Raw genomic sequence first — 26,383 nt, 5'->3', positions numbered from 1 at the left:
GCGCTCCTATCCCGGGGGAAGTGTGCTGTCCCCCAGCCCTCTCCCCTTCTCCTCACACCCGCCTCCATCTTGCGGCCCCCCCACCGCCCGCCCGTGGCGCTCCTCCTGCCGGCAGGGGGCGCTGCCGCGGGGCGGGGGCGCCGGTGGCGGCGGGGGCGCCGCTCTCTCCGCCCGCCGGGCGCCGCGGAGGAGGCGGCGGGGCAGCGCGGCGGCGGAGCGGGCCGCGGGCTCGGCGTGAGGCGGCGCCGGCGGCGGCAGCGGCGGGGCCGAGCCGGGAGGCCAAAGCCGCGGCCCCGCTGAGCCCGCCGCGGGGCCTGGGGGGAGCAGCATGGCCGCCAGCCTGTGGATGGGGGACGTGAGTGTCCGGCCGGGACCCGCGCGGGGCTTTGTGAGGCGGGCAGCGGGGCGGCCGGGCCGGCGGGAGGGCGGTGGGGCGGCAGGGCCCGGGGCGACCGCGGGCTGGGGCGCACTGACGGACTGACACCCTCACACTCACTCACTCACGGACACCCTCACACTCCCTGACTGACAGACACCTCACACCGACCGACCGACTGACTGACACCCTCACGCTCGCTGACTGACACCCTCACACCGATGGAGTGACACCCTCACACTGACTGACACCCTCACACTGACTGACACCCTCACACTGACTGACTGATACCCTCACATTGACTGATACCCTCGCACTGACTGACACCCTCACGCTGGCACCCTCACGCACTGACACAGCCTCACAAACTCTCACGCACTCTGACACCCACACCAAACTCTCGAGCTGACTGACACTCACACACACACTCATTCCTGTGCAGGCTGGCAGGCTCACACAGGCTGACACGCACACGAACACAGGCTGACATGCGAACACACACTCAGAGACGCAAACCCCAGCCTGGCAGGCACGTTCATGGGCACTTACACGCTCACGGACAGAGTTAGACAGACACACACACCCCTCAGAGTGACCTGCCCGCAGCCAGGGTCACAGGCACGCTGGTGGCACTCACACCAGTGTCCCGTGCTGCCTGCGCTCACGCTGGAGGGCAGGCACGCTCGTGGGCACTGACAGGTTCTCACGTTTTCATGCTCACACTTATTAGGCACTTACACACTCACTCGCATACTCAAAAGCCTGTATGCTTGCGTGCTTCGAGGGTTTATATGCTGGCTTCTATGCTTAGGCGCTTGTAGGCACTTAAGGCACTTACACACTCACTCACACCGCTGGGCTCGCACGCTTGTGCTCATGTTTGTAGCTATTTAATGCTTACTTACACTCGCCTGCTTGTATGCACCTATCCAAGAGTATCCCTCCCTGCCTGCCCCACACCAGCACGCCTGTGGGTGCACTCACGCGCTTGTAAGGATCGTCGTACTCGTGCACCTCTGTCCCTCACCGCTTGCCACCGTCCGCACACGCTTTCGTACACGCTCGTGGTGGCATACTCACACCCAGAGTATTGTAGCGCTTTGCCACCCACCCACCCACACCTGTATGTATGTGCTCACGTTGTATTGTAGCGTCTGCACTGTCTCACGTATACACTGTCTCACTTTTACACTCACATATACAATCCCGCTGCTGCATTGTAGTGTCCTTGCTGCCTGCCACATGCTTTTATACACCTGCATGTGCATATAGACATGTATATGCAGCTGCACCAGCGAATCACGATTTCCGTGTTGCCTGCTACTTGCACGCGCATCTTTCTCCAGCCCCTTTCTTCCAGACTCACAGCAGCACATTGCGTAGCCCTGCTTGCACACACAAGTGCACCCTGTAGTCTTCCTCAGTCTTTCTCGTGCGTGTGTGTACACACAACGCAGCACCTCACTGAGGATCCCACTGGATGCTTCTCTTACACGCACACTCACCCACACACCAAGTTTGCCATTGCCTTGCACACATACAGTGACACATCAGGGAGCCCGCCACTGCTTGCCACTCCTGCAGTCAGACTCCACGGAGTCTGCTGTCTCTTCCTTTTACCCGCACAAAGGGTTATCTACCACCCCTCCACCATAAGGCCATCTTCTTTTTCAGTCACCTCTCTCACAAGCAAGCTGCGTCTCTGTGAAACACACATGTACACATTCAAGCAACAGTCACCTGTTGCCTTTATGAGCCTGGCTTTCCTGTGCACACACCCCACCGGATCACCCTCTGCGTGCCATGTCTGTACAGAGTAGTGCTGCCTCCTGCTTCTGGCACATGTAACAGAGTCCTTCCAGCTTTACACTCGCACCTCCGCAGGGCATCTGCCACCTTTTGCACGTGCGAGTGCGATATGGTCACCCACTGTCAGGTACTGCACCTTCTGTCAAGCACACAGGTGATGGAGCCACCTGGTACCTGACAGACACACAAACACACTCGAGGGCTGTCAGTTACCACGAGGCCATCTGTCATACCCACGCAGGTGTATATACTTATATGGAGCTATATATGTTCCCCCACACCCTGACCCCATGTTACCTCTCAGATGCAGTGCTCCCCATCAGCATGCATATTGAACAAAACCTGACTTTCAGTTAGTTCCCTCCTCCGCTTTCTATTACACAGAGAGGCATCCTTTTCCCTCAGTCCTTCATCATAGATTTGGTCCAAATTGCGGTGCCATTTCAGACTTTTCAGACACTTATGCCGTACAGACACCTGCTCTCCAGCGTGTTCACTCACACAGTGCCACTGCCCTGCACTTCACACACACTCTGACATGCACGGTGCCACCCTCTCACCTGTGACATAAACACAGTCAGTGCACCCCTGTGCAGTACAAAGCGCAGACCTACTGCGGGACGCGATTGGAGTCTCCCCTCCAAGTGCTGCCCTGCGTACCTCCACGGTTATGCGAGGTAGACACGGCTCTGCGAACCCCTACCCCAGCTTGGTGGGGGCTGTGTTACCTGACGCATGCCGCCCGTTCATCATAGCACCCTTTGCTGCGCCGCGCCTGTGTACTGATCGCGCTGGCATACAGAGCAGGAGCCTGCCATCTCCTTATCCCCTGCTCCGTGTAGCGAACGCTCACTTTGTTGCTGTATGTTTCTGAGTGGCTTTTGTCCTTCTGTGAAAGCTCCCTGTTCTCTGAAATTCATGCTGTCTCTTGGGTTCCACTTTGCAGACTGTTGAGCCTGGTTCATGCATGCCTGCTGGTTTTGAGTGGCATCGACCCTCTTAAATGAGTCTTCTTTTTGAAGTGTAAGGGTAAAATACTTCTCAATAATGTTTTAACTGCTTAGGGTGACATTGACACATATATTCTCCTTTTTGTAGATGCCTTGGTCTAACTATTTTTTTTTTTTTGCTTTTATAGCTGGAGCCATATATGGATGAAAACTTTGTTTCAAGAGCCTTTGCCACCATGGGAGAGCTTGTACTGAGTGTAAAAATCATTCGAAACAGGTTGACAGGGTAACTGTTTATGCTTGTTCTCGGTTTGTTCTACCAGTGCATTTGGATTGAACTGTTTGCCCTCTGCCCATCGCTGTGGTCCTGTCCGTATTACAGCGATTTTCCCTTTGAGCTTTTCACCATTGCTGCCAACAATACGGGTATATTGATGATGGCAATGGAGAGGACAATTGCTGGCTCTTCGACCATCAACAAACCACGGTTTGGCCCTCATCCTGCAGTGCTTCAGCACTCATTCAGAGCGGCCTGTGTACACCATGCAGTCCCCAAGGGAATTACACCTCCTGGGCTGAAAGGCTCCAGTGACTAGTCTTTGTCAATCGTTGCGCTAGCGCAGCTACGTGATGCTGGCAGAGGTGGGAAGTCTGACTTAGAAAGAGCAATAGGAGAAGCTTTTGAGTTCATTTGGAATAAAATGAGTGACTGTACACAGGATAAAGTAGTTTCCTATTCTTGTAAATGTTGGAATTTCAGTTTTCAGTTGTTTAAACTTGGGTGGGAAAATTCACAGTCAGTCAAAGTAGGAAGCGAACTGATTGCGAGCAAAAATATTTTCTGTGTGCTTATGTTGACATGACTTACTGGTAAGTAGGGGCTATCACCACTTGAGATCCAAGATTACTTTGCTAGCTTCTTTTTGGTAGGTGATGTTTATGATTTGAAAAAGAAATTGTTCTAAGTATTGCAACTCTGGCAAATTTCCTACCAGTTTTCTAAAAATGTAATTTTCCTTCTCAAATGTGTTTTAAATCTGAAATCTTTCTCTCTCCTCTCCTGTGTCATATGTTCAGAATTCCAGCAGGCTATTGCTTTGTAGAATTTGCAGATCTAGCTACTGCAGAGAAATGTTTACACAAAATCAATGGAAAACCGCTTCCTGGTGCTACACCGGTAAGTAAATGAAACCAGCCAGTTGGGAAGCAAAACTGGGAAGGAATAGATAGTGTAGAATCTCTGTTTTGAATCACTACAGACAAATTCATAGTTAGCAAACTGGGATTCTTCTTTTCTTTAGAGTTAAAGTAATGAGCATAAAACTATTAGTGTTCTTGCCCAGAAAATTGTTGGAAAAATACTAATTTCTGTGTGAATGTCTGGATAAAATACGGGTATAGAAATGCTGTATTTCTGCGATACATACGTACAAGAAGAACTTGCAAGTTCACACTGAGTTTTGAGTAACTTTGATTTGCAAGAGGAACATGACTTTTAAGCCTTGCATTATTCTTGGCCTTTAGCAAACGAAAGTCATTCAAACCTATTTACAGTGGAGAAAGAGCTAGTCCGTTGTATAACTGCAATACGTAACGAATGTCTTGGATCCGTAAAAGCTAGGTAGTTCAGAAGAAGAGGAGGAATCATAGTCATAGAGGCTAATTTTAGGATGTTGACTCAAATGTGTAGTAGATTAAAAGGGGACGGCTGACACAGCTGCCCGTTGGACCCACAGAAGTTGGCTGCAGTAGCTGGGATGACTGGTTCATAAAGCAGCTCTAGAATCACCTCAGTTACAGCGTAATATTAAATTGTTGCCTATTTCAGTGCAGTTAATGCCTTGAGTAGGAAACTGGGAAGTTCAGGTGGTGTCCTTTGAACTATTTGGTCAACCTGCCTGAGAGGATGGAGCTCCCTGTTAACAGGGGTAGATGAGAGGCCCGGAGGTATCCGTTTCACTTGTCATGTTTAATATGCCCTTATACTGCAAATCACAGCCCCCAATTAAGGGAAGCTAATATTCCTAGATGCCTTCTATAGTCACTAGAGAGAGAAAGAGAGCAGCTCTTGCAAGGAGTAATATAATAATTGAAGTTTGGTTTCGGGAATACCCGCCTTTATCCACAATTTAGTTCCAAATGCGCTGTTGTGTAGAGGGATGATTTACATAACACGTGGAGAGAATTACAGATGTCAGACAGAGATCCTAAATCAGTGCACTCAGCAGGCAACTGTCCGGCTCATCTCTTGCGTCGAGATACTTTTTCTCTTGTTTGCAGAAAACTGAAGGTGGCTCACTCTTGTATTTATTTTTAAATACTGAATCAGGCAAAGGAATAACAGCAAGCCATGGTGCTGTTGCTGTCTCTTTTTTACAGAATTAGTGTCCCCACTTGCCATTTGAGTGGAAATACTCTCAGGTCTCTCATTGATTTTAAACCCAAAATATTGTGAAGAGTGAAATCCAAACAAAAGATGAAAGTGCTTCACAGTGGAATCTAAATTTTGTGTGAGCTTATAAATGGTCCACTGAAAGAGTTCTTACCACCGTGCGCCAGTGAATGCAAGCATGCAAGGAACACGACTATAGCCTAGAGTTCAGTCTTTGCTCTATTTCCCAAGAATTATTTATGCTATCTTTGGGGGAAGAAAGTACGTCATCCAGGGTGCAGGAGCACACTAGATCCTCCGCCGTACTGAACAAACATCCTGATCTCTAGGTTATGGGCTCGCAGCAGACTTGCTTTCTTTGGCCAAATTCCCCTTGATGTTGTTGCTGTGCCAGTGTGTAGCGCAGAGGGATATCTGCTTTGGAAGCCTGTTGGGAGATGGGAAAATGGTTTTGAAGCCCCTCAAGCTGATGAGGGAATCCAGCTTAGGTCTTCCACTGTCTGGGTGAGTTGGGACACCAGCGTTCTTGCACAGGAGTGCAGTCCTTTGTTTCTTCCTCTGTCAGACATGGTTCAGAAGAAAATTGCAATTACCATTGTGCTTTGCAGTGCACCTGCTTGGATCGTTGTGTGCTAAGCATCATGTAAGAATGCCCATGGGATTGAGGCCCTCGGGATTTTGAGGCAGAAGCCCAACTCCTTAGATCTCGGTCTTAACTTAAATGTGAGTTGGGCACAAGTTGCTGAACCCTGGTAGGATGAGGGCAAGGAGTTCCGCGTGTGCCAGCGGGCACAAATCTGGGCTCCTGGGACACTTGTTTAAAAAGAAAGTCAGGTGCAAAGTTTAGGGAGGCCTCCAGTGTCCAATGACAGGTAAGGCTTTCACGAAAAACTTGGTTTGGGATCTTAGTAAATCAGCACATAATCAGCACATAAAAAAAGTAATGAATACTTTTATTTAGCCATACTTCCAGACTCAGGGACTGATTCCATTTTCCAATGTGGCAGACTCTGTTCTGCCAGTATTCTTGTAAATCACAAGCGTCCAACAGTCTGTGCTGTCATTTCATTTTAAGACCTTAAAATTAGATGTAATTTAATATTAGTTATTAGTACCTCTGTTTTCCTGTCTTGCTTAAAGATGCAGAAATTTGATGCTATGTAATATTCATCTCTCTCTCACTAACCTTATGAACTGGTGAAGTAGGTATAGCCAGGCCAAACCTCTTGGTGCAGGTTCTTTGCTGATTTTCCTTATTATAGCTGCATTGACATCAAATAAAAACGTTGTCCTTGATACCTTAACTGGCTGGCCTGACGGCCTTGAACACCTGCCGGCATTTAGAAAGTTGTATGTAATAAGCTTATTGTATTTTTTCCTAATTGTTTGGATTCATTTTTGCCTTGTTTCAGGCAAAGCGATTTAAATTGAATTATGCAACGTACGGAAAACAGCCCGATAACAGGTAAATGCTCAATATTCAAATATTAGTTTTGCCTGCTTAATGTCTCTTTGTTAACTGCCTTGCAAAGAGTATTCAAAATATGTTAAGCCACAAGTTCCTCATTGCCGGATGAGATGTACAGCTAGTAAATTTGGATAGGGGAGCATTTCTGAGACGCGTACGACTAATATTTGTACCATTTTGTCTAGCAGTGCCAGATAACTAAATCCCATAATTAAAAATGTAGATTATATTAAACTGCCTTGGCGCACGCCGTAGGTAGTGGTGATGCTGTAGCATGTTAGCACTTTCTGCGGATGCATCCCATCGCAATACTGCATGATGCCACGAATGTGTTCAGCATCTGAAGGTAAATGCGGTGGTTTCACACCACCTGGCTTAACTGGCTGGAGTCCCACAACAGTCAGCAAAGAGAGAGAGAGAGAGAGAGAGGTGCTCCAAATTGCCCTCTGGAGGAGCCCATCTTTCTCCGTGGACAGGGAAAGGTGCCGAAGGAGGCAAACGGGCTGAATTAGGCTCCTGAGGTTTGGGGGGTGTGAGTACCTTTCATAACACCTGCCCAGAAACACTTACACAGTTGAAGTAATAATAACACGAAGGAGTTGTTCAGGGAGGTGTGTACGAGGGTGAAGGCAACAGAATCCTGCAGTTTGTTAGTGGAGTATTAGCTCGTATCTCAGCAATTATATTTTTATTTTAAATGATTATTTATGAACCTTTTAAAAAGAAACCCCAACTTTTTAGATTACAATCAAGGCATGACAGGTGGGGCCAAGAATGAGACTGAGGGCTGGTAACTAATTCTTATGGTTCCATTTGCTCTGGAGCTAGAGGTGGATCGCAGAGCCTTTCCCATTCCAGCTACTTGCTCCGCGAGTCCTTAGCAGAGGGAGGATGGCTGAAACTGCCTGCCAGTTTTATACTTTGCCTTCTGCGTAGCACAGCAGATTTGTCAGGAGTGTTTGAAGATATTTAAAACTTTCTAGCATCAAAGTATCTTCATTCATATGTTATAATTTCAGGTCAGTGTATCGGAAATAGCAAATCTATAAATGAAACGTTAATGTTTTCTTGCCGTACTAGAAATCCAGAGATATCCCATGAGAACTAAAAAATTAAACTCTCTTTAAATAAAAAGCAGCATTGAGTAGATTAGTTGTACTGCATCAATAAAAATTCTAGTCACCTAAGCAACTTAACTGGTGACACTTTAAAGTATATATTAAATAGTCCTTTAATATCGCTTTTCAAATGTTTAGGCTAAATGTTAGCTGTCACTCAGCACGCCTCTTCTTTTGTGTAATTGTACTTAAGAAGTTTTCTTTTCATTTCTTTAGTCCAGAATATTCCCTTTTTGTGGGAGACCTGACTCCTGATGTGGATGATGGCATGTTATATGAATTTTTTGTTAAAGTTTATCCATCGTGTAGAGGTGGAAAAGTTGTTTTGGACCAGGCAGGAGTATCCAAGTAAGTCATCTTTTATTCATTCTTCTCTTTCACTTCACATGCAGCAACAGGAATGATATAATACAGCAAGGGAAAAAGAATAGTTCTATCAGCTTAGATTTTACTAATCTTAAAATACAATGTTCTTGGACATTCAGTCTACAGTAGGCTTGGGTTTTGATAGTCACCACAGCGCGTTGTCACTCCTGTTGGCAGTATGCTATTGCACTTCTGAAAATGCTGAAAACTGTCTGAGTAATCTTGAAACACCGTTTCCCTGGACTTTCAGATGGAATTGTGCTTCTGCAGTCCTTAGGCTATTGAGCGTGTATTCCTGTGAAAGCTGTGCGGGTTTTTGTTTCAAATAGGGTAGGGCAAAAAAAGCTATGATTCATTGTTAGTAGCCGCCTTGTTCATCTTTACTGGCAGCGTCTTGCCAAAAACAGATATCAAAAAGTCAGGTTTCTTAACGTGATTAAAAGATTTTCTAAATTGCAGAAAATTAAACTTTTTTTTTTTTTTCCTAGAAGAGGGACCAGTTGGTGAGCATCCTTGTTTTCAATACAGAACATGCCTTCAATGAAACCCAACATTCTGATATAATACCTACAGGAATGTTGTGATAAGACAGAATACGGCTGTAGATCTCCCCTCTTTCTCACATAAGGTTTCTCAGTCTTAGCTATGTTGGTTTGAAGGAACCTCTGGAGGTCTCTGGGCCAACCTCCCACAGAGCGGGACTGCTGCCAGCACTAGATCAGGTCAGCCGTGCATTGTGTAGCCTGGAAAACCTCCCAGGACGGAGATAATACAACCTGTCTGGGCAGCCTGTTCCAGAGCTGCGCTGCCTCCCTAGTAATGAAGTTCTTCTTCATCTGCAACCTGAACCTCTTGCAGATCTGCTTAGTCACTCTCTGGCTGTTAAGTCACTCTCATGATCTTACTGCCACCTCACCTGAGACTGGCACTGCTGGAGTGGGCTCCGGGTGCCTCCTCCTCCTCCTCCTCAGAGGTGTAAACCCAGAAGTTCTTGTTTTGCTGCACCTGCTTCAATCTCTGCCTACAAAATAGGTGTTGGATGATGGAGGTTGGGCCCTTAGCTGGGCTTTGGGAACTGTTCCTAAGTGCAGTCCTCAGGGAAAGGGAATCTGTGGTAGCTTGGGAAGTGGGGAAGGAGCAGGGACAGAAAGGCCTGTTGCTGGGAAGAGCACAGCTGTCTCCCCTAGCAGTGCTGGGGTGTTGCTGCCAGGGGCTTTGTTGTGACTTGTGCAGTTACTCAAAGCCGAGGCAACTGCAAGTGTCAGTGTGATGCGTGAGAGGAACGCGGGGCTTGTGGACATGCCTAGTGAAGCCCTGTCCCTTCCAGCCAGGGCAGGTAGATCAGGAAGGTCTCCTCCCTGCACCTCTTGTCCAGGCAAGAGAGGAGCTCAGAGCCAGACGCTGTAGTGCTGTGCCTGCTTCTTTGCTTTCTGCTGAGGGTGCAGGCTGGGGGGCTTCTAACTGCAGGGACAGGACAGAATGTCTGACAGGGAGGTCCTGGCCGTGAAGAAACGAGTTCTTGGCGGGTTTTCTTCTGTACTGAAATCTGGTTTAGCCATTGGTGTGAAGAAACTGGAAAAGTTGGAAGAAGCATTTTGCTGCACCCGACATCCATTCCTGTACACCACGTCCACCCTTTATCTGTCCATCTCTATTTCGGAACTCCAGTATTCCCGGCTTCACTGGCACACTCCTGGTTCCACCCGAAAGGCTACAAGAGTCTTTGTAGCAGCTTAGAAACTTACAGGCTGTTGTGTGCAGACACCTTAAACTGACTTAAAATTTGGCTTGCACTGGTTTAATTTGCCACAGTCTTTTCACGGAGGGCAAATTAAACAGACTGTGTACCCATGTAGAGTTTTGCTTTTGCTTGATTATGCAGTTTGAATATAGATAAGCCTGAGCTTTGATTTGGTCTTCTGTATGTGAGGAGTACACATGCATACATGCATATATGTGTAAAAATATATATTTGGACTTGTGTGCGTAGCTTGCTATGCAAGATACTGCATTTTATGGGGCACTAACTGCTCTGTAATAGCTTCCAGTGTGGACCTACTACGAGTAATAGGTGATGCTGCTTTCAAAATAGTGTGTTATTTGGTGTTTAAAGTGTTCCCACAGAATAGATAACATGCTGTAAATTTACACCCTTGCTTACGGCTCGTTCTTCTCCCCGGGTAGGCAAGCCCTTTCCCTCCCAAACTCCTTCCTTTGCCTAGATGGATTCCTCTTTCCCTCCCACACCTAAGTCTTTGATCTTTCTGCTGCGTGAGGCAGCCCAGCCCATCTTGGGATCCTGGCACTGCCCTCCTGGATGCTGTTGCGTTGCTTCTGAGTCACTACAGCATCAGAATCTCACGCAAAGGACCTTTGGGGTTGGAGGGGAATTACTATTTTGTGTCTGGCTGACTTACAGCACTGCTAACACCGCAGCGCAGGCTCGCCGCGGGGTTGAGGGGTGGCTGGCTGTGTGCTATCCCTGTTCAAGTCATGCTGTCAGAGCAAGTTTTAGGAATTTAACATGAAGAACTCATTTTCAGGTCCACTGTTGAGAACGCTGATGGGGCCACGCCGTCCTTGGGAATCATAGGAAGCCTTTTTGAGTATTTTCCTGTTGAAAAAAGGACTTGGTTGGAAAGCGTGTCTCAGTCAATCCTACAGAAAAGCAGTGTTTTCCTTCTCAGTGAGGCAGTTTTCGATATAAGCAGTGCCTGTGTCTTGTCAATCCTGTGCTGACTTGCAACTGTTTAGTTTATCTGTATCCTCCCAGTATAGATTTAAGGCTTTGCTACCGTCTGTTCATGCATTTCGACATGTCTCGTGTCAGCTCGCTTCCAGTTCCTCAGAATCCACTGGCACAAGAACCACTTTACTTTTGTGAAGACTTTGAAAGTCCTGCCGAAGCTTGGACGTACGGTTTCAGGCATTTTGCAAAAGCAACTGGAAGACAGAATAATTTTATCACTACTAAAAGCAGGGACAGCCCTAGCGAAAGTGTTTCATTTGCTGAGTTTTTAAAAAATAATTTTTGCTTCACTGTAAATATTTTAAAAAAAAAAAAAAAGTGGCCCCGGCGTTTTTTGTTTTATATGAGTTATTGTGTATCTCTGCAGAGGTTACGGGTTCGTGAAATTCACGGATGAACTGGAACAGAAACGAGCGCTGACGGAGTGTCAAGGAGCTGTGGGGTTGGGCTCTAAACCCGTACGCTTGAGTGTGGCTATTCCAAAAGCGTGAGTACAAGAGCAGCCAGACGTTTCTATACAAGCACCGTGATGTGAAATCACGTGTATTTTTAAATGTCTTTTAGTGGTTTGGGTACATTTCCTGGATGTTTCCATCACAAAGTGAAGGAATACCCACGAATATCCTAAAGTAGCTAGGGTCTCAAAGTGCACAGGAATTCAAAAAAATTACAACGTTAGATCAAGAGTAAGCATTTTACACTGTTTTTATTTGTGTACATTATTAAATACAGACACATGTATTTAAATATGAACACACACAAGTACACACACTGTATTTAAATATGACTGTTTTTAAAGTATATGTTCCTTTGCGTTAAATTGAAATAGCCTAAATCTGCTTATTGATTTCTGGATAGCAAAGCTCTATTACCTTGCTAATTCTATTATAATGTCTACTAAATATAAGTCTTTCGGGGCAGGGATTAACTTTTTTTTCTGTGTTTGTTCAGAACCTGAGACAATGAGATCCTGGTCTGACTTGGGGCTCGTAGCACTAGGGTAATACGAATAATAGTAATTGCTCCCTATTTGAATAATATTTAGATTTTCAGTGACCTCAGAAGTCTTGGGGGGATAAGGAAGAGAAAAGCAGAAAAAGTGAGAAATATCGTGGTGAGAAGATTGATGTTTCCCTCTTCCCACTTCTCACCAATTTCATCATTAGACATAGCTTTATGTGTGACATATTTTCATCTTCAAACAATACTTGTCATCTCATTATTTCAAATCTTGATAATCAGGTGGGATTCCCAGTTCCTTGGGAATGTGAATTTTAGTCAGCTCATGGGCTATTTAAGTTTATTTTTTCAATTACTTGTAGTCCTTTTTACTTCATGTGCTCTTCCAACCCCGTGCATTGAAGATCACCCCGTTCAGTGGGAGTGGGGACGACTGGTTGTCACTTAGGCTTCTGTACAATAGTGGCGGAAGGGAGAGGTTTTTGTCCATTCTTACCAAAGAAAACCCCAGTTCTTTTGCAAGGCTCTAAGTCTTTAACTCTTTATGTAAAGCAAGACTCAGTACCTTGTCTCAGGAGGCTGCAGAGTACTTTATTTACTTTATCAGAAAGAAAAAGGGCCCCAAGAATCTGCATCATGGTTCAGGATTGTTCTAAACTGGGGCTCATAGTCCTGAACTCTTCCCTTCCCAAAGCCAGGAAGTGTTACTAAGTTAACTCATAAAGAATGAAAGCAATGTTTATTAATGAAGATGAATATGAATACAGGAAAGGGCGTTAAGTTTCAACCACTTGTTTCTTTCTGCAAATGTATGCAAATGATAAATACTGCTGCAGTAAATAGTGAATATATTTTAAAGACTGAAATTTGCATGTTAGACTAAGCCTTGTCTATGTACCGTATTGTATCTTAAGCTATTTCACTGCTTTTTTTTTCGTAATCGCTCTGCATTATTTGCAACTTATTCCTGCTTTATTTTTTTAAGTAACCGTGTGAAATCAATGGAGTACAATCAGATGTACAACTATAATTATAACCAATATTACCAACAATATCACAACTACTATGCCCAGTGGGGCTACGACCAGAACACGGGCAGTTACAGCTACAGCTATCCCCAGTACGGCTACACGCAGAGCACAATGCAGGTAGGACCGCGCGACGTACTCGCGCTTCTGTGATCTGTCAGCACAGAAACACGAGGTGGCTTACAAAACGGTGACGGGCACATTTTATTTGCAGGCTCTGGGGTCTTACTGTAGATACTGAGGAAGCAAAAGTGTTCAGCAGACCCTGATGTGTATTGTTGCCTTGTGCGGGGGATATTGCTGGGACTGGAGGGGTGAAAAGGTCTGGAGGACACACAGGGTCTCGTAACACGGTTGTCAACGGTAGAAGGGTTCTCTTGACACGGCCAGTTGGACACACAGTGCTAAGCCTTGTTTTAGAGGCTAGAACAGATCAGGACGGCCACCCAGCTTCACCACAGGAGTATGAAGAACTGCTGCCACTGTTAGAAGTTTAGTGTGGGATCTCCCCTGTGGAGTCTGTTGGGAGCGGAACACGAGGCGTGTATGTGAAGAATTCTGTTGTAATCAGACATAAAAGTCTGTATACGACAGTAGTAATCAACACGTGATGTTCATAAAAGAAACAGTAAATATCTGCTGTCCTAAGGGGTTTGGTTTTTTCCTTGCAGACATATGAAGAAGTTGGTGAGGATGCACTGGAAGGTACGTTTCTTGAATTCGATATTGAAGGTGTCTGTTTTTTCTGCACTGATTAGAAAAAGTCTTTCTCAAATTGGCCCTTAATTTCAGCGCACAATATACCTTTATCTTTGAGTACCTCTGAGCTCTGAGAAAATTTGTGGGTCGCTGTCACCTAGCGCAATTGCAACCTTATTTTACAGTTCCTGTTCCTAGTCTGAACCTTGTCAGGACTGAAATTAGTTGACTTCACTAGCATTAAGATTTTAATCTTCTATAGTACTCAAACTTGTATCCTTTTTTTAAGTATTTTTTCTGGTATGCTACAAAAACAATGTAGGTATTCTGTTTTTCTGTAAAATCTTGGAATTTAGAGCCCAGGATACTTGACTGCGCTTCTAGTTTAAAAAAAGAAATAGTATCAGTTAGCACACTGATAAAATATTTGCTTTAGTAGTCATCGCTTGAAATGGGCCACTAAACCGTGCTGGTGTTTCAGATATACAGGCAAGCACTATTCATTTATTGATGCAAGAAAAACATCATTCCATTCTAGCAGTGCCAAATTTCTGTCTTTCTCTTATTCTTCTCTTTAAAAAAATTTAGAAATGAGATGGTGATAGGAGAGAGCAGCTGGATCCTTTACTTTAGGATCTATAGGTATCAGTAATGATGTCAGTGAGAAAGCCCTTAATGGCTTTTAAAGGCGTTACAGCAGAGCTTTCCTTCCGGTTAGTTACCGGAAACTAACACACCAGTACTATAGTTGGAATGGCTCTGGGGTGTCTTTTTCTCATGGATTAAATTAATATGTTGAAATTTGTAGGAAACTCGAATAATGTATTGCCAGTGTATCATTCCTTTTTCTTAATTCTCTTCTCCTGTCGTGTGTTGCAACGTGATGTAGCTAAAACCGAACGTGTTCACAAGCATTTTATTCCCGATGTGTTTTGTAGTTTTTTCCATTCCGTCGTCTGGTTGCTTTGCGCTCTGATAGCCGCGTACTAACCCGTGTGATTGTGCTAATCTGATAACCTGATCTTTAGATTGTGGGTGTTAGGTGAGCGTGACATCCTACAAGTCGTTTGGGGAATACGAAGAGTCGATTTTTGTGAAATGTTAAGCGTGCATTGGTAGCAGCAGAATTGTACCCGCTGGGTTGCTATCCAGCTCCAAAATGCTTTACAAACATTTCTTCCAACTGTAAAATAGGGGACATGTTCATAGATAATTCACTGGGTGTCACTGGCACTTCTTTGGGTACTGACTGTGAGATGCTGCATCAAAAGGAGCATGGCCAGGAGAGTGAGGGAAGGGATCTGGCCCCTCTGCTCTGCTCTTGTGAGACCCCACCTGGACTACTGCCTACAGCTCTGGGGCCACCAACAGAAGAACCTGTTGGACCTGTTGGAGTGGGGCCAGAGGAGGCCCCGGAGATGCTGGGAGGGCTGGAGCCCCTCTGCTGTGAGGACAGGCTGGGAGAGTTGGGGGGGTTCAGCCTGGAGAAGAGAAGGCTCCGGGGAGACCTTCCAGCCCCTTCCAGTCCCTGAAGGGGCTCCAGGAAAGCTGGGGAGGGACTCTGGAGCAGGGAGGGGAGCCATGGGACAAAGGCAAATGGGTTTAAACTGAAAGAGGGGGGATTTAGATGAGATATTCTTTGCTGTGAGGGTGGTGAGCCCCTGGCCCAGGTTGCCCAGAGAAGCTGTGGCTGCCCCATCCCTGGAGGGGTTCAAGGCCAGGTTGGCCGGGGCTTGGAGCAACCTGGGCTGGTGGGAGGTGTCCCTGCCCAGGGCAGAGGGTTGGAACTAGATGATCTTTAAGGTCCCTTCCAACTCTAACCATTCTATGATTCTATGTTCGAGGCTTTGGCAGATGAGCTCTGGTGACTCTTGCAGCAGCGTAAGACGCTACCGTCCCCCGCCATCCACTCTGACCCTGTAGTGGAGGGAGCAGAACGGAACGTGTGCCTGCGCCTCCACTCCTCCACTTTGCAGTCCGGTGCCTTAGTGCCAGCCCACCTTCTCTGGCAGTTTAAGTGGCTACTCTGGGCTGCGAGGTGCAGGTATGCGTTCTCTCTGTTGACTCTGCTATGGGGGCAATCGCCACAGGAAAGAGGGACGTATTTGGATGTAGTTATTTCTTATCCCGTTGCAGAAAGATTTACTAGGGCTAATCAGTCAGGTTCGTGATTGGGCAAGTGCTGGGAATGTTTTGTGACTCCCCCCGCGTTGGTTTTAATAAAACTAACATGTTTCTGGGGTGTGGGTTTTTTCCTAACGCATTTGGCATGTGACCTATTTGTCCATCTGTCTTTCCTCCTTTAGATCCGACGCCTCAGTTGGACGTCCACGAAGCGAATAAACAGTTTATGGAACAGAGCGAAGAGCTCTACGATGCCTTGATGGACTGTCATTGGCAGCCTTTGGACACTGTCTCGTCAGAGATTCCAGCCGTGTTATAGCCTCGTTGCTGAGGCGCTGTGTCTGTGTGACAAACCTGCCAGCGCGTTCCGGACTGTTCTGCTGCACCCGGATCCTGCGGTAGCGAGGGGTGGCCCTTTCTCCACCCCAGGTCTGTTACTCGAAGTACAGGAGAGGACTGTGGCCTTTCCTGTAGAGAATGAGTATCATAGGAGCACCGTGGTAACTTTTATTCCTGGTGAAAGTTAGAACTGCAACAGTTTGATTCCTTTTGTCTTGAAATGAACTCTTAATACTTCTTGGGAATTGTAATTTATAAACTTTCAACGAGATGGCACAGGGGAAAGACTCTACTCCAACGTACAATAAAAAAGTTGGTCTTTTAAGTAAAATTACCCTTTGCATTTTGGTTCCTGCCCATCTTTCTGTTTTGCTGCCCATTTAATTGTCTTCAGTCAGTTGATCCAACCCTTGGGAATGTGTTATTTTAAAAAAATCATTGTTGGATGCCACTAAAATGTCTCAAAAGCCTTTCTAGTGACTGGGTAAGGTTGCTGTAACTTGAGCACAGGGAAGAAGCATGGAGATGAAAGCTTATGTTCTGCTTAACCTGAGCTGGGATCTTGAGCTAGACACGTTATAGCTGGGTGTTCTTAAGCAGTCCACCCGAAGAGCATTTGGGAGAGTAAAGACAGAAAGGAGTGTTATAAAACTGCTACAGACCAATGCCTTCTGGTGGTCTCTCGCTCGTTTGGCTTGAGGAAATAATTTGCATGAGGAAATAATTCCCCATCAGTCAAGCAGTTTCAAACGCTTTTACCAGCAACCTTGTCTAAACGTTAACTTTTGTGTATCATGCCTTTACTTTCATTGCGGACACACCTTGATGGTCTCGTTAAGGTTTCGTAGCGTCTTCCACTGTCCTGGCAGAGTGAAATAACGGTGAGACTGAAGATCTTGCAGCAAAAACGGGTCAGAGCAATCTAATCGATATATTGTGCAACAAATTGTTGCTAACTTGGAAAGCAGTTTTCTACTGGATGTTGTATAAGCTGGATGGACAAGCAATATATTTAAGCGAATATTATGTTGCATTAGAGGTGACAGCGAACATAATAGCACTTATGTACATGTTATAAGCCCTTTTCAGGCTTTTGTGCCTTAAACTCTTTGAGAAATAGGAACAGATGAACTACCTGTAATAAATGTCTATCCAAGAAATAGTTTGGGGAACTGAAATTGCTACTGCAAAGCGTTTAGTTGCCTCCCTGCCCATGTCGATGCAGAGATTTGCCACGAAATTTAAATACTTTTCATAAAGCCTACTTCTGCTACACCTTTGTTTGTGTCCATAATTATGCTATCTTTGTCAGTCTGTGGTCTTTCTAGCAACAGCGATGGTAAATGCGCTTTGAATATGAGGGGAATGGTGGCATATACTGGATTTAGCATTTTTCTGGAGGGCTACGGGACCCCCGTGTTCTCATCTGCTGTGAATTTTTTCCTCCTGCTGCGCATGTGACTGTGCTGTGGGCTGTTAACGAGCGTCCCAACCTTCGCTTACTCTGAATTTAAGGCAATGAATGTTCCCCGCGTGTGCTGGTAGCGTTTCAGAGGCAGCGGAGAGGTGGAAGAGAGCAGAGGGCTTTTTTTCTTCTGATGTAGCTGCTCAGCGGTGCTGAACACTCAGATGACGTCCGTCTTCTTGAAAAGCGCCCGCTCAAGAGAGTGGCATTTTGGAGGTGATGTAAAGAAGGTTTTCTTTATGTTCTGCTGTTAAACGCTTTCTAGATCGTTCTGTTACTGCGCTGCAAGAGTGCTACCCTCGATCCTTCTCTTTTGGACCTGCCTTGGTGGGAAGAAAGTTGGTGGTCTGGTGGTCTGAGCCATCAGGAGTGGCTTCCCCTGGATTCTAGGAGAGCCGCCTGCGTACAGACCCTCGGGCCCTTGCGCGGGGAGCGATCTGGGAGTAGAGAGTCCGGGACAGATTCCCACTGAAGCCTGTTTACTGCTGCGGCCGAGCTCAAAATAGCGTTTCCTTTTAGGAGAGAGGTTGACGTGAGGCTTTGGGCCACGTTCCCTTGATGTGCGAGCCAGCCTTTTGGGGTTGTGTGGGGGAATCTCGGCCCATGTTGAGCTGTTAAATCTCTCTGCGCTTTTTTCTGCGTGTCGCTTACTCATCTTAATGTTCATTTTTCAGCTCCCGGCCATTATTGCAGCATCTGAAGCGCAGAGGAGACTTTTATGTGGAGCTACAAAACAGCCGGTCACCTGGATTTTGTAGGGTTTGTGTTTTGGAATCCAAGTTAAACAGAGTGTGGGATTTTGTTTGTCATGGATGGCTACAGGAAAAGCCCTGATTAATTACCATTTAGGGTAACACAAGATGAAAGACGAGGACTCCGTGTAGTAAGGTAAATTCTGCTTTTATCTTTATGTGCTAAAGGCAAGAAATCCACGGCAGATGGTATCACCGCTCTCCGGGATTATGCAATTCTTGAAAATTGCATCGAAATCCGCGACTGAGATTATGTAGTATCCTGCCTTTCGGCATGCAGCATTTAGTAGTAATTACAAAAACGCTCGAACGTTCTCACTGTGTTACTTGATGGAGGTGGGATGAGCCAATTTCGTTACTCTAAATTGCAGGGACTCTCGGATTACTGTTTGAGTTTATAGAGGCTGGAAAATGTTCAACCAGCTGCGGGGTGGAGAGACGTGGGCGTCACTCCTCTTGGGCACGAAGTAGTGATTTCCAAAGCGTAAGCTGCGAGGCTGCGGGGTGCCCCGTTGCCAATTAACATGTGTTTAATTAAAAGCTTGACAGTAAGCATCGGGGGTGGCCTGTGAGAAATCCTGACCGGCTTCCAGCGGGATGAGGAGTTTCTTTAAAACCATTCCTTTAGCCAATGTGGGTCTGAACCAGCGCAGCCCCGAGTCGGGGCTGGGGGTTGTGATGATGTTTTCCGTGTGAGTCTGGCTAGCGAAAATTCCAGTTACTTGGCCCGTTTTCAGGAGCCAGGTTCATATCCCGCACACCGAGGAGTACTGAACACCCTCGGGTATTTCTCTAAATCCCTTTTGAGGAACGGAGATATTTGCCTCTGATCTTTGCCTGCTCGGTTTCTCATTACCGGCTTGTTAATCCCCGGCTTCTGCTAAACAAGATCGGAGAGGAATTTTTACCTTCCAGCCTCGCTCTCTGCCAGTGTATCTTGTAAAGCGTACTGGATACACCAGTTTCTGGATTTAACCTGGGATTTGCTTAGACGTGAAATTAATCCGATGTCAGGATAGGGGATGAATTTTAAAACGCGATAGCTGCGTTTAGAAACTGATAGAGCTAGTTCAGAAGATGTCAGTCTGACAACGCTCGCTTTACCTTTTCGCCTGTTTAGAGCATCCCTACAGAAACTATCTCCTTTTTTTATATCTTTTAAGTTGTCTCCATCCATCTTCTCATGGTGGGCTGAGGTTTACTGAGCACCTGTTCGGTTTTGGGATTGTTCTTTGGGGATTCTCACCGTTTAGGATTTCAAAGATTCTCTTCCCAAACGCTTGACGTTTTCCAAGGTTGTCTGAATTCTGGGGGTGGTGTGATTTTTTTGCTGCCACGAGAGAGTTTCTTGTCCCGCCCCCGGGATTCGGCTGTGCCGAGGAGAACCCGGGTTCTCCCTCGTGACTTGGCAGAGCAGCTGCCGGATCCCTGGAGGAGGAGGGGGACGGGACCAGCTGCTTGTCCCCTGTCCCCGGCGGCTCTCACAAGGGGCTGTTTTTGGGAGAGCTTGCTCACACAGGGGTTTGGGGCTCATTTCCAGCCTCTCTTCGGCTTTAAATGGGGGCCAGGCTTATTTTGTTGGTAATTGGCACGTTGGTGGCAGGGTTACCAGCTTGAAAGGGCGATTCTTGAGCGCTGTGATTTTTTTATTATTTTTTTTTGACGTGTGCATTTTGATCAGAACAGATTTAAAACTAACTATTGCTCTCCCTCATCCTTTTTTGCGCCTTCTCAGGGGCAGCCTCAGGCTTTTCAGCCTCATCTCTCAGGGTGGCTGTGGCTTCACCATCAGTCCCTTCCAGATGCTCTCGTTTTAAACCCTTTCCGCTGATTCTGGACCACGCGCCAGGAACCTGACAGAGGTATTTTGGTAGAGATGCTTTTATTTATGAGAAGCTTCCTTACATTCCCCTGGGGCGGGCTGTACCCCCCCACCCCCCCACCCCATTCCTGCCTTCCAAAAGGGAGGAAAGAGTAGGAAGAACGTGGTGGCTGCCTTCACTTTTTCGAAGAGCAACCCCAGAAATGCACATTGCGGGGAGGAGAGGAGAGAAATTGCCTTTGTGCCCCCCGCCCGGGGGTTCGTTTAGGCGGGGTGGGGGAGCGTGGCTCACCCCCTAGTGCAAGGGGGGGTTACAGATCATGGCGTTGCTGCTTGGGGGTGGCATTTCCCCTGCCTTCCCTGCTGCTGCGGGAGGAAGGGGCCAGTTTATCCTTGGGGATGGCATGGCGGGGGGTGGCATGGCCGGGGGGGGTGTAGGCGGCGCGAACTACAACTCCCAGAAGGCCTTGCGGGAGGGCCAGGCCCCCATCAACCAATCAGCGCCCGCGCTGCCGCCCTATAAAATGCCACCGCGCGGCGCCTTCCGCCTCTCGTTGTGATGGCGGCTGCGGAGGGAACGTGGAGGCGCGGCGCCGGGACAATCCGCCGCCATCCGCCCTCCCCCGGGGCTCCCCCGCCACATCGGCGCCCCGTGGGCTCTGCGTCCGGGTGGCGGCGTCCCGATGGACTGTGGAGGGGCAGCGGGAGGGCCTTGCTCACTCCCTCCCGGCCTGCGGGGAAGATGGCGCCGCGGGTGAGTGCGCGGCCTGCAGGCCTGCCCCGGCCCTATCGAAGCTGCGTCTGTCTGGGTGGTGTGGCAGACGCAGTCAAAAAGGAGCCGAGAGCGATGGGTTTTTTTTTCCTCGACGGTCGCCGCTCAGTTTGAGCCTCCGTAACTGTCCGGCAACATTTCAGGAAAATACATGGCCTTGCGGGGCGGGGCTACCGAGGTGAGGGCGAGCGTCGGGGTGCCGCTGGCCATTTGCGGGAGCTGGAACCTGGCCGGGGGTGTCGGGGGGGACTCGGGGCTAGGAGAAAGCGACCACCCCAAATACCCGCTTCTGGGGTCCCAGCTGGTGCACGAGTTGGTGATAGGGGGTGGGTATCCATGATACTTTTCCTGACATCTGCCTGACGCTCCGGACTCTGTTCTTCCCCAGCAGCATCCTGGCGTGGAGGGCGATCCCAGCACACAGGATGGCTGGTGACGGCCTCGGCTCGGCAGCGCTGGGCAGGTGAGATGTGCAATCCAGGCTCTGGAATCTCCCCTTACACTGGGAATCTGGTTGCCCTCAGGGTCTCCCTTGGCCGGAGCAGCGAGCAGCCGTACTTCGTGGCCCTCTACTAGCAAGATAATGCCGGTTGTGGGCCTTGTTCCCGCTGCTCTGGATCCTCTGCAGGGCTCCTGCGCGGTGCTGGGACCCGCAGACCAGGATTTCCTGCTGCCAAGGCCCATTGGGAATATCCCTCTGGTCATTAAGAACGGCAGAATCCCTTTATTTCTTGCTCTGTCGAGATGGGTGGCATAAGAGGGGACTTTCTCCAGTGTCACAGGGCCGGGGTTGTGGCACAACCGGGGATCAAATGTGATCCGGAGGCAGTAGATGACCCTGGTTTTGCTCTGCCTGAAGCTGTATCGGGTTTTGCGGGCTCAGCGATGACTCTGCATGTTTATCCAAGAGCTGTGGCTCCCTGCAGTAGCTACAGGTCTCCAACAACATGCAAGAGCAACGGGAAGGTCTTTGACTGCTGGGCCTCTCTTGCCTCTTGCTGTCACTCGCCCCTCCTATATATTTTCAGGAATTGGGGTATTTCTTGCTTCCGAGGTGCTGGTGGTTCCTGGGTGGGGCGTGTCAGGTATGTGTACTCGTGGGTCTGCAGCTTGCTGAGGGTGTTGCGATGTTTTCCAGGGTTGCTCGCTGTTCCGGAGCTCGCTCCGCCGCTGGCTGGATAGATGCGAGGTGAGGACACGTGCCCTTCTCGGAGCCCTCAGCCTGTCCCTCCAGATCCCTTTCCCATCAGATCTGAATACCGATCTCGTGGTCGAAAAAGGAGGAAAAACAAAATTCAGACCGGTCTCGGCCTCCTTGCTGGCGAGGTCCTGCTCTGAGAGAGGCTGGTTGGAAGACAGTCCGTGTGGGCCTTGCTCCTTCGGGAGGGCTGGGGATGGGGGTGAATAAACGTGGGGCGCAGAGGGGCCGGGAGGGTCTGCTGGGGTTCGCTTGCACTGGAACCGGTTGATTCCCGGTGAATGGCGACCCGTCAACTTCAGATACTTATCTGGGGCTCTGCTTTTTTCAGGAATTCCTCGCTTAGTGGAAAAGGCTGAGAGCGTATGAACCTGTCCCTGGTGAAGGGATTTGGTTGCATCCACAGGGCCGGAATAGTGGGAAAGCCGTGACACGGAGCACGTGAGTGGCCTTTGCGGGTAATTGCCTGGTGTGTGGTGTTTGGTGAGTGGGATCTCGCCGGTCTTGGAGGACAGAGGATAGTTCAGGCTGACTGTGCCTCTGCTGGAAGTGGCCAGTGGGAATGGTCAACTTCATTAGTAAGGTTTTTAATTGGGCAGCCTGTTAGCAGAGCGTTGGTGAGATCAGTCGCGCCGCACCAGCCCTCTGAGCGCAGCCTGGTCTGTGATGACTCTGCTCTTTGGAGACTGTCGGATGAATCCTGCGGATATGGGGCTGAGGCCAGGCAGGGGAGCTGAAACCACCCCATGGAGAGAGGGCAGCAGGGAATTCCTTAACCCGGGTGAAATCCAAAGCAATGCCGAGTCAAGCATCATTCACGCTGGATTATTTTTTTTATCCCCTCTTTAGGTGGCAGTAGGGCGCGGAGCTGAGATGAGCCAGTCCCTGAGGGTTTGGTGCAAGACCGTGTTCTTTCCCAGCCCTCTCCTCGGAAACTGGCTCTGTGTAGCCAGATCTGGCTCCTTCCTGAGCCAGGAGCTCCCCCAGCTGGGAGCAGCCGCTGCGGGTGCTGCTCAGGCTCCCGTTTACCGGCATGGCAGAGCGGTCCCTGCTGTGTGGAGTTTTCCCAGGAGAAGAGCTTGGATATAAAGCATTTTGAGGGTGAATAAACGCAATCACTTGAAACTCTCGCTCTGCTTGTGTTTGGGGTGCGTTGGTTGGTCTGGAGCAACTTCTTGCACCTGAAGGTTGCCCACCCTTCACGGTGGAGTTCTGCCGCTTCTCCCCTGGCTGTCCCGGTGGGCAACTGGTGGATGACTGGGATGTGCTTTGCTCTCCTGGAAATCAATGTCTCTGCCTGTGAACGTCGGTGCTCATCCTAAATGGAGTTCCTGCCCGAGGGAGGTGGTGCGAAAGCCCGTTGGACACTGCAGCCACCTTGACCAGCAGCATCTCTTCTGCTGGAACCCCCCCTCTGGGGCGGTGGGTCCCTGGGGCGCAGGAAATGCTCCTGGGGAGTCAGAGGAGCATGGAGCGGCTCCTTCCCCGGGCGAGGGCCGTGTCTCACCGTGTCCAACGTTCTCTGCTGCAGCCCCGGTGACTCCCGTCGCCTGTTTTCTCCCGATGGAGAGCAAAAGGGGGTGAAAACAGCCCCAGAGCTGTCGCGGGGGGGCTGTTATTGCCTGTCTCTGCCCGAGGGGGAGGGCAGGGCGATGGCAAAGTCCCCGCGCCGGCTGTTAGCAGAGAGAACCTTTGTCCTGGGGATGCAGTCGGTTCCTCTGACCCCTCTTCCCCTCTCCCCTTGGGGATACAAAAGCCCCTTTTCCACGGAGCTTGTGTCCCGTTTCCCCCCCCGCTCCATGATTTTGGCTTCCCCGGAGGCATCAGCCCCTCTTCGGCAGCCTCTTTGTATTCCCGCAGCCTGGCTGTCACTGTCTTTGTCACCAAAGCCAGACAGCGGGACAGACAGACCTCGTGTGTGACAGCACCAAACAGCGTCCTGGGGACAGGAGGACAAGGATGGGGCCAGCAGCTTCTCCCTCCTCCCCGTGACAGTTTGTTTGTCCACCCGGGGAAGGTGCTGCGGGGTGGGGACAAGGCTGGAGACCTGTCCCCAGCGCTGCCAGCACAGCAAATCCCCGCCAGGTCGGGATCTGGCCACCGAGCGCAGCCGCCAGCATGGGGACGGGTGCCCCCCAGGACCCCGACCTCGGGGGACACTACCAGTTCCGTGTCATCGTGCTGGGGGACGCGGCAGTGGGGAAGTCGTCGCTGCTACGCTGCTTTGCGGAGGGTCCGGCCGGGGGGGCGGCCACCCCCTGCCCCACCGTCGGCGTGGACTTCTACAGCCGCACCATCCCCTTGTCACCCGCCGGCAGGGCCAAGCTGCAGCTCTGGGACACAGCCGGCCAGGAGAGGTTCAGGTGAGGTGGGGACACAGGGGAGGGGGACACAGCCCCCACGCGGGACCCCAGCACCCAATGGACTCGTCCCCCCCACCCCGGGGTGGGTGTGAAGTCCCCGGCCGGGCGTGTGGGGACGGTGACGCTTTAGGGGACGGTGGAACCCTGCGGTGAGCTCGGGGAGAAGCTGGAGCTGGTTTTGGGGAGCGGCCAAAGGAGCAGGGCTGGGTGCTGCTCCTGGGGTCCCACTCTTGGCGTCCTGGTCCTGGGGTGCTGTTTCCGGGGTGATGGTCCTGGTCCTGGGGTACCAATCCTGAGGTCCCAGTCTTGGGGTACCAATCCTGGGGTCACAGTCGTCATCCTGGGGTCCCACTCCTGGGGTGATGGTCCTGGTCCTGGGGGCCCGGTCCTGGGATGATAGTCCCAGTCCTGGGGTCCCAGTCCTGGGGTCCTGGTCCTGGGGTGATGTTCCTGGTCCTGGGGTCCCAGTCCTGGGGTGATGGTCCTGGTCCTGGGGTCCCATTCCTGGGGTGCTGGTCCTGGGGTGCTGGTCCTGGGGTCCCAGACCTGGGGTGCCAGTGCTGGGGTGCTGGTTCTGGGGCGATGGTCCTGGTGCTGGGGTACCAATCCTGGGGGCCCAGTCTTGGGGTCCCGATGCTGGTCCTGGGGTTCTGGTCCTGGGGTCCCGGTCCCAGTCCTGGGGTGCCGTTGGGCTGGGGCCGGGTGATTCCCTCCCTGATCGCATCAGGCCGGAGCCGGGAGTGTGAAGGAGGCTCGAATGGAGCGCGAGGGGCTGGCGAGGCAGGAGCTGTGGCTGGAGCCGGGGGGGGGGTGGTCCCGCGCTGCCCCCATCCCTGGGAGCCTCCTGGGGGCCCCAGGTTGGTCTGGGTGTGCCCTGTCTCTGCCCTGTGCTCAGCCCCATCGGCACCCACGCCTGGGTGCTGCCCCGTCCCCACCGCACCCCGGCCTGGGGTGGGGGGTGAGAGGGATCCCCGAGCCCCTACAAAACCCTTCCGGAGCTCCCCAGTCTGGAGGGGGGGGGATGCTGAATGGAAAATTGGGGTGCAGATGGTCTGGGCAGGTCTCCCCTCCCTGCTCCTGAGGTCCCAAAAGTCCCCCGAGTCCCATCCTGGAGCGGTGGGTGCAGGGGCTGGGGGGTGCCGGGGTGTCCCCCAACCACCACCCCCCCCCGTGGTGTGCCCAGGTCCATCACCAGGTCCTTCTACCGGAGCGCAGCGGGGGTGCTGCTGGTGTTCGACCTCACCAACCGCGCGTCCTTCGAGCGCGTCCCCGAGTGGCACCGCGAAGCCGCCGGGGACCGTCCCCCCGCCTTCGTCCTGGTGGGACACAAGTGTGACCTGGTGGCCCAGCGAGCCGTGTCGGCGGAGGAGGCCGGGCACCTCGCCGCCAGCCTGGGCATGGTGGCCTTCGTGGAGACCTCGGCCCGCGGCAACCTCAACGTGGAGCTGGCCTTCCAGACGCTGGCGGGGGGCATCCAGCAGGCGCTGGGCCGGGGGGGGGTCACCCCTCACCGGGGCTGCGGTGGCATCAGGCTCATCCCCAGCCGCAGCCGCCCCCGGCCCCCGGCGCGGGGGGAGCCGCGGCAGCGCTGCCAGTGCTGATGGGGACGGGGGGGGGACACACAGGACCCTCC

At 50.3% G+C, this 26,383-nt stretch overlaps 2 protein-coding genes and 3 non-coding genes across 8 annotated transcripts; all 5 read left to right on the top strand.

The window, feature by feature from the left end:
• The first annotated feature begins 173 nt into the window (after positions 1–173).
• TRNAU1AP (tRNA selenocysteine 1 associated protein 1) lies at positions 174–23,512 on the top strand. 4 transcript variants are annotated; one of them, XM_074562939.1, is made up of 16 exons: positions 217–355; positions 3,132–3,208; positions 3,324–3,421; positions 4,213–4,312; positions 6,940–6,992; positions 8,330–8,461; positions 11,596–11,715; positions 13,174–13,336; positions 13,888–13,921; positions 16,222–18,059; positions 18,518–18,731; positions 20,331–20,457; positions 21,578–21,652; positions 22,328–22,378; positions 22,719–22,828; positions 23,237–23,512. In XM_074562939.1, exons 3-10 carry the CDS (start codon positions 3,336–3,338, stop codon positions 16,356–16,358), a joined length of 825 nt encoding a protein of 274 aa, XP_074419040.1. In that variant the 5' UTR covers positions 217–355; positions 3,132–3,208; positions 3,324–3,335; the 3' UTR covers positions 16,359–18,059; positions 18,518–18,731; positions 20,331–20,457; positions 21,578–21,652; positions 22,328–22,378; positions 22,719–22,828; positions 23,237–23,512. The 4 variants fall into 4 exon arrangements, with proteins under 4 accessions (XP_074419038.1, XP_074419041.1, XP_074419040.1 ...); XM_074562937.1 differs by lacking the exon at positions 3,132–3,208 and having other exon boundaries at positions 174–355; XM_074562938.1 differs by lacking the exons at positions 217–355; positions 3,132–3,208 and adding an exon at positions 5,857–6,031.
• On the top strand, positions 21,196–21,344 carry LOC141733259 (small nucleolar RNA SNORA16B/SNORA16A family). Its single transcript, XR_012584256.1, has one exon. It is a non-coding gene; the product is annotated as a small nucleolar RNA SNORA16B/SNORA16A family (small nucleolar RNA).
• On the top strand, positions 22,081–22,211 carry LOC141733261 (small nucleolar RNA SNORA44). Its single transcript, XR_012584257.1, has one exon. It is a non-coding gene; the product is annotated as a small nucleolar RNA SNORA44 (small nucleolar RNA).
• LOC141733256 (small nucleolar RNA SNORD99) lies at positions 23,043–23,113 on the top strand. Its single transcript, XR_012584253.1, has one exon. It is a non-coding gene; the product is annotated as a small nucleolar RNA SNORD99 (small nucleolar RNA).
• A 529-nt stretch (positions 23,513–24,041) lies between the features above and the next one.
• Positions 24,042–26,379, top strand: RAB42 (RAB42, member RAS oncogene family). Its single transcript, XM_074562763.1, has 2 exons — positions 24,042–24,750; positions 25,934–26,379. The coding sequence occupies exons 1-2, from the start codon at positions 24,506–24,508 to the stop codon at positions 26,349–26,351; spliced, it is 663 nt and encodes a 220-aa protein (XP_074418864.1). The 5' UTR covers positions 24,042–24,505; the 3' UTR covers positions 26,352–26,379.
• The last annotated feature ends 4 nt before the right edge of the window (positions 26,380–26,383 follow it).

Source organism: Larus michahellis, chromosome 19 (assembly GCF_964199755.1).
Source record: "Larus michahellis chromosome 19, bLarMic1.1, whole genome shotgun sequence".
Taxonomy (NCBI): domain Eukaryota; kingdom Metazoa; phylum Chordata; class Aves; order Charadriiformes; family Laridae; genus Larus; species Larus michahellis.
This window is presented reverse-complemented; position numbering and strand designations above follow the sequence as displayed.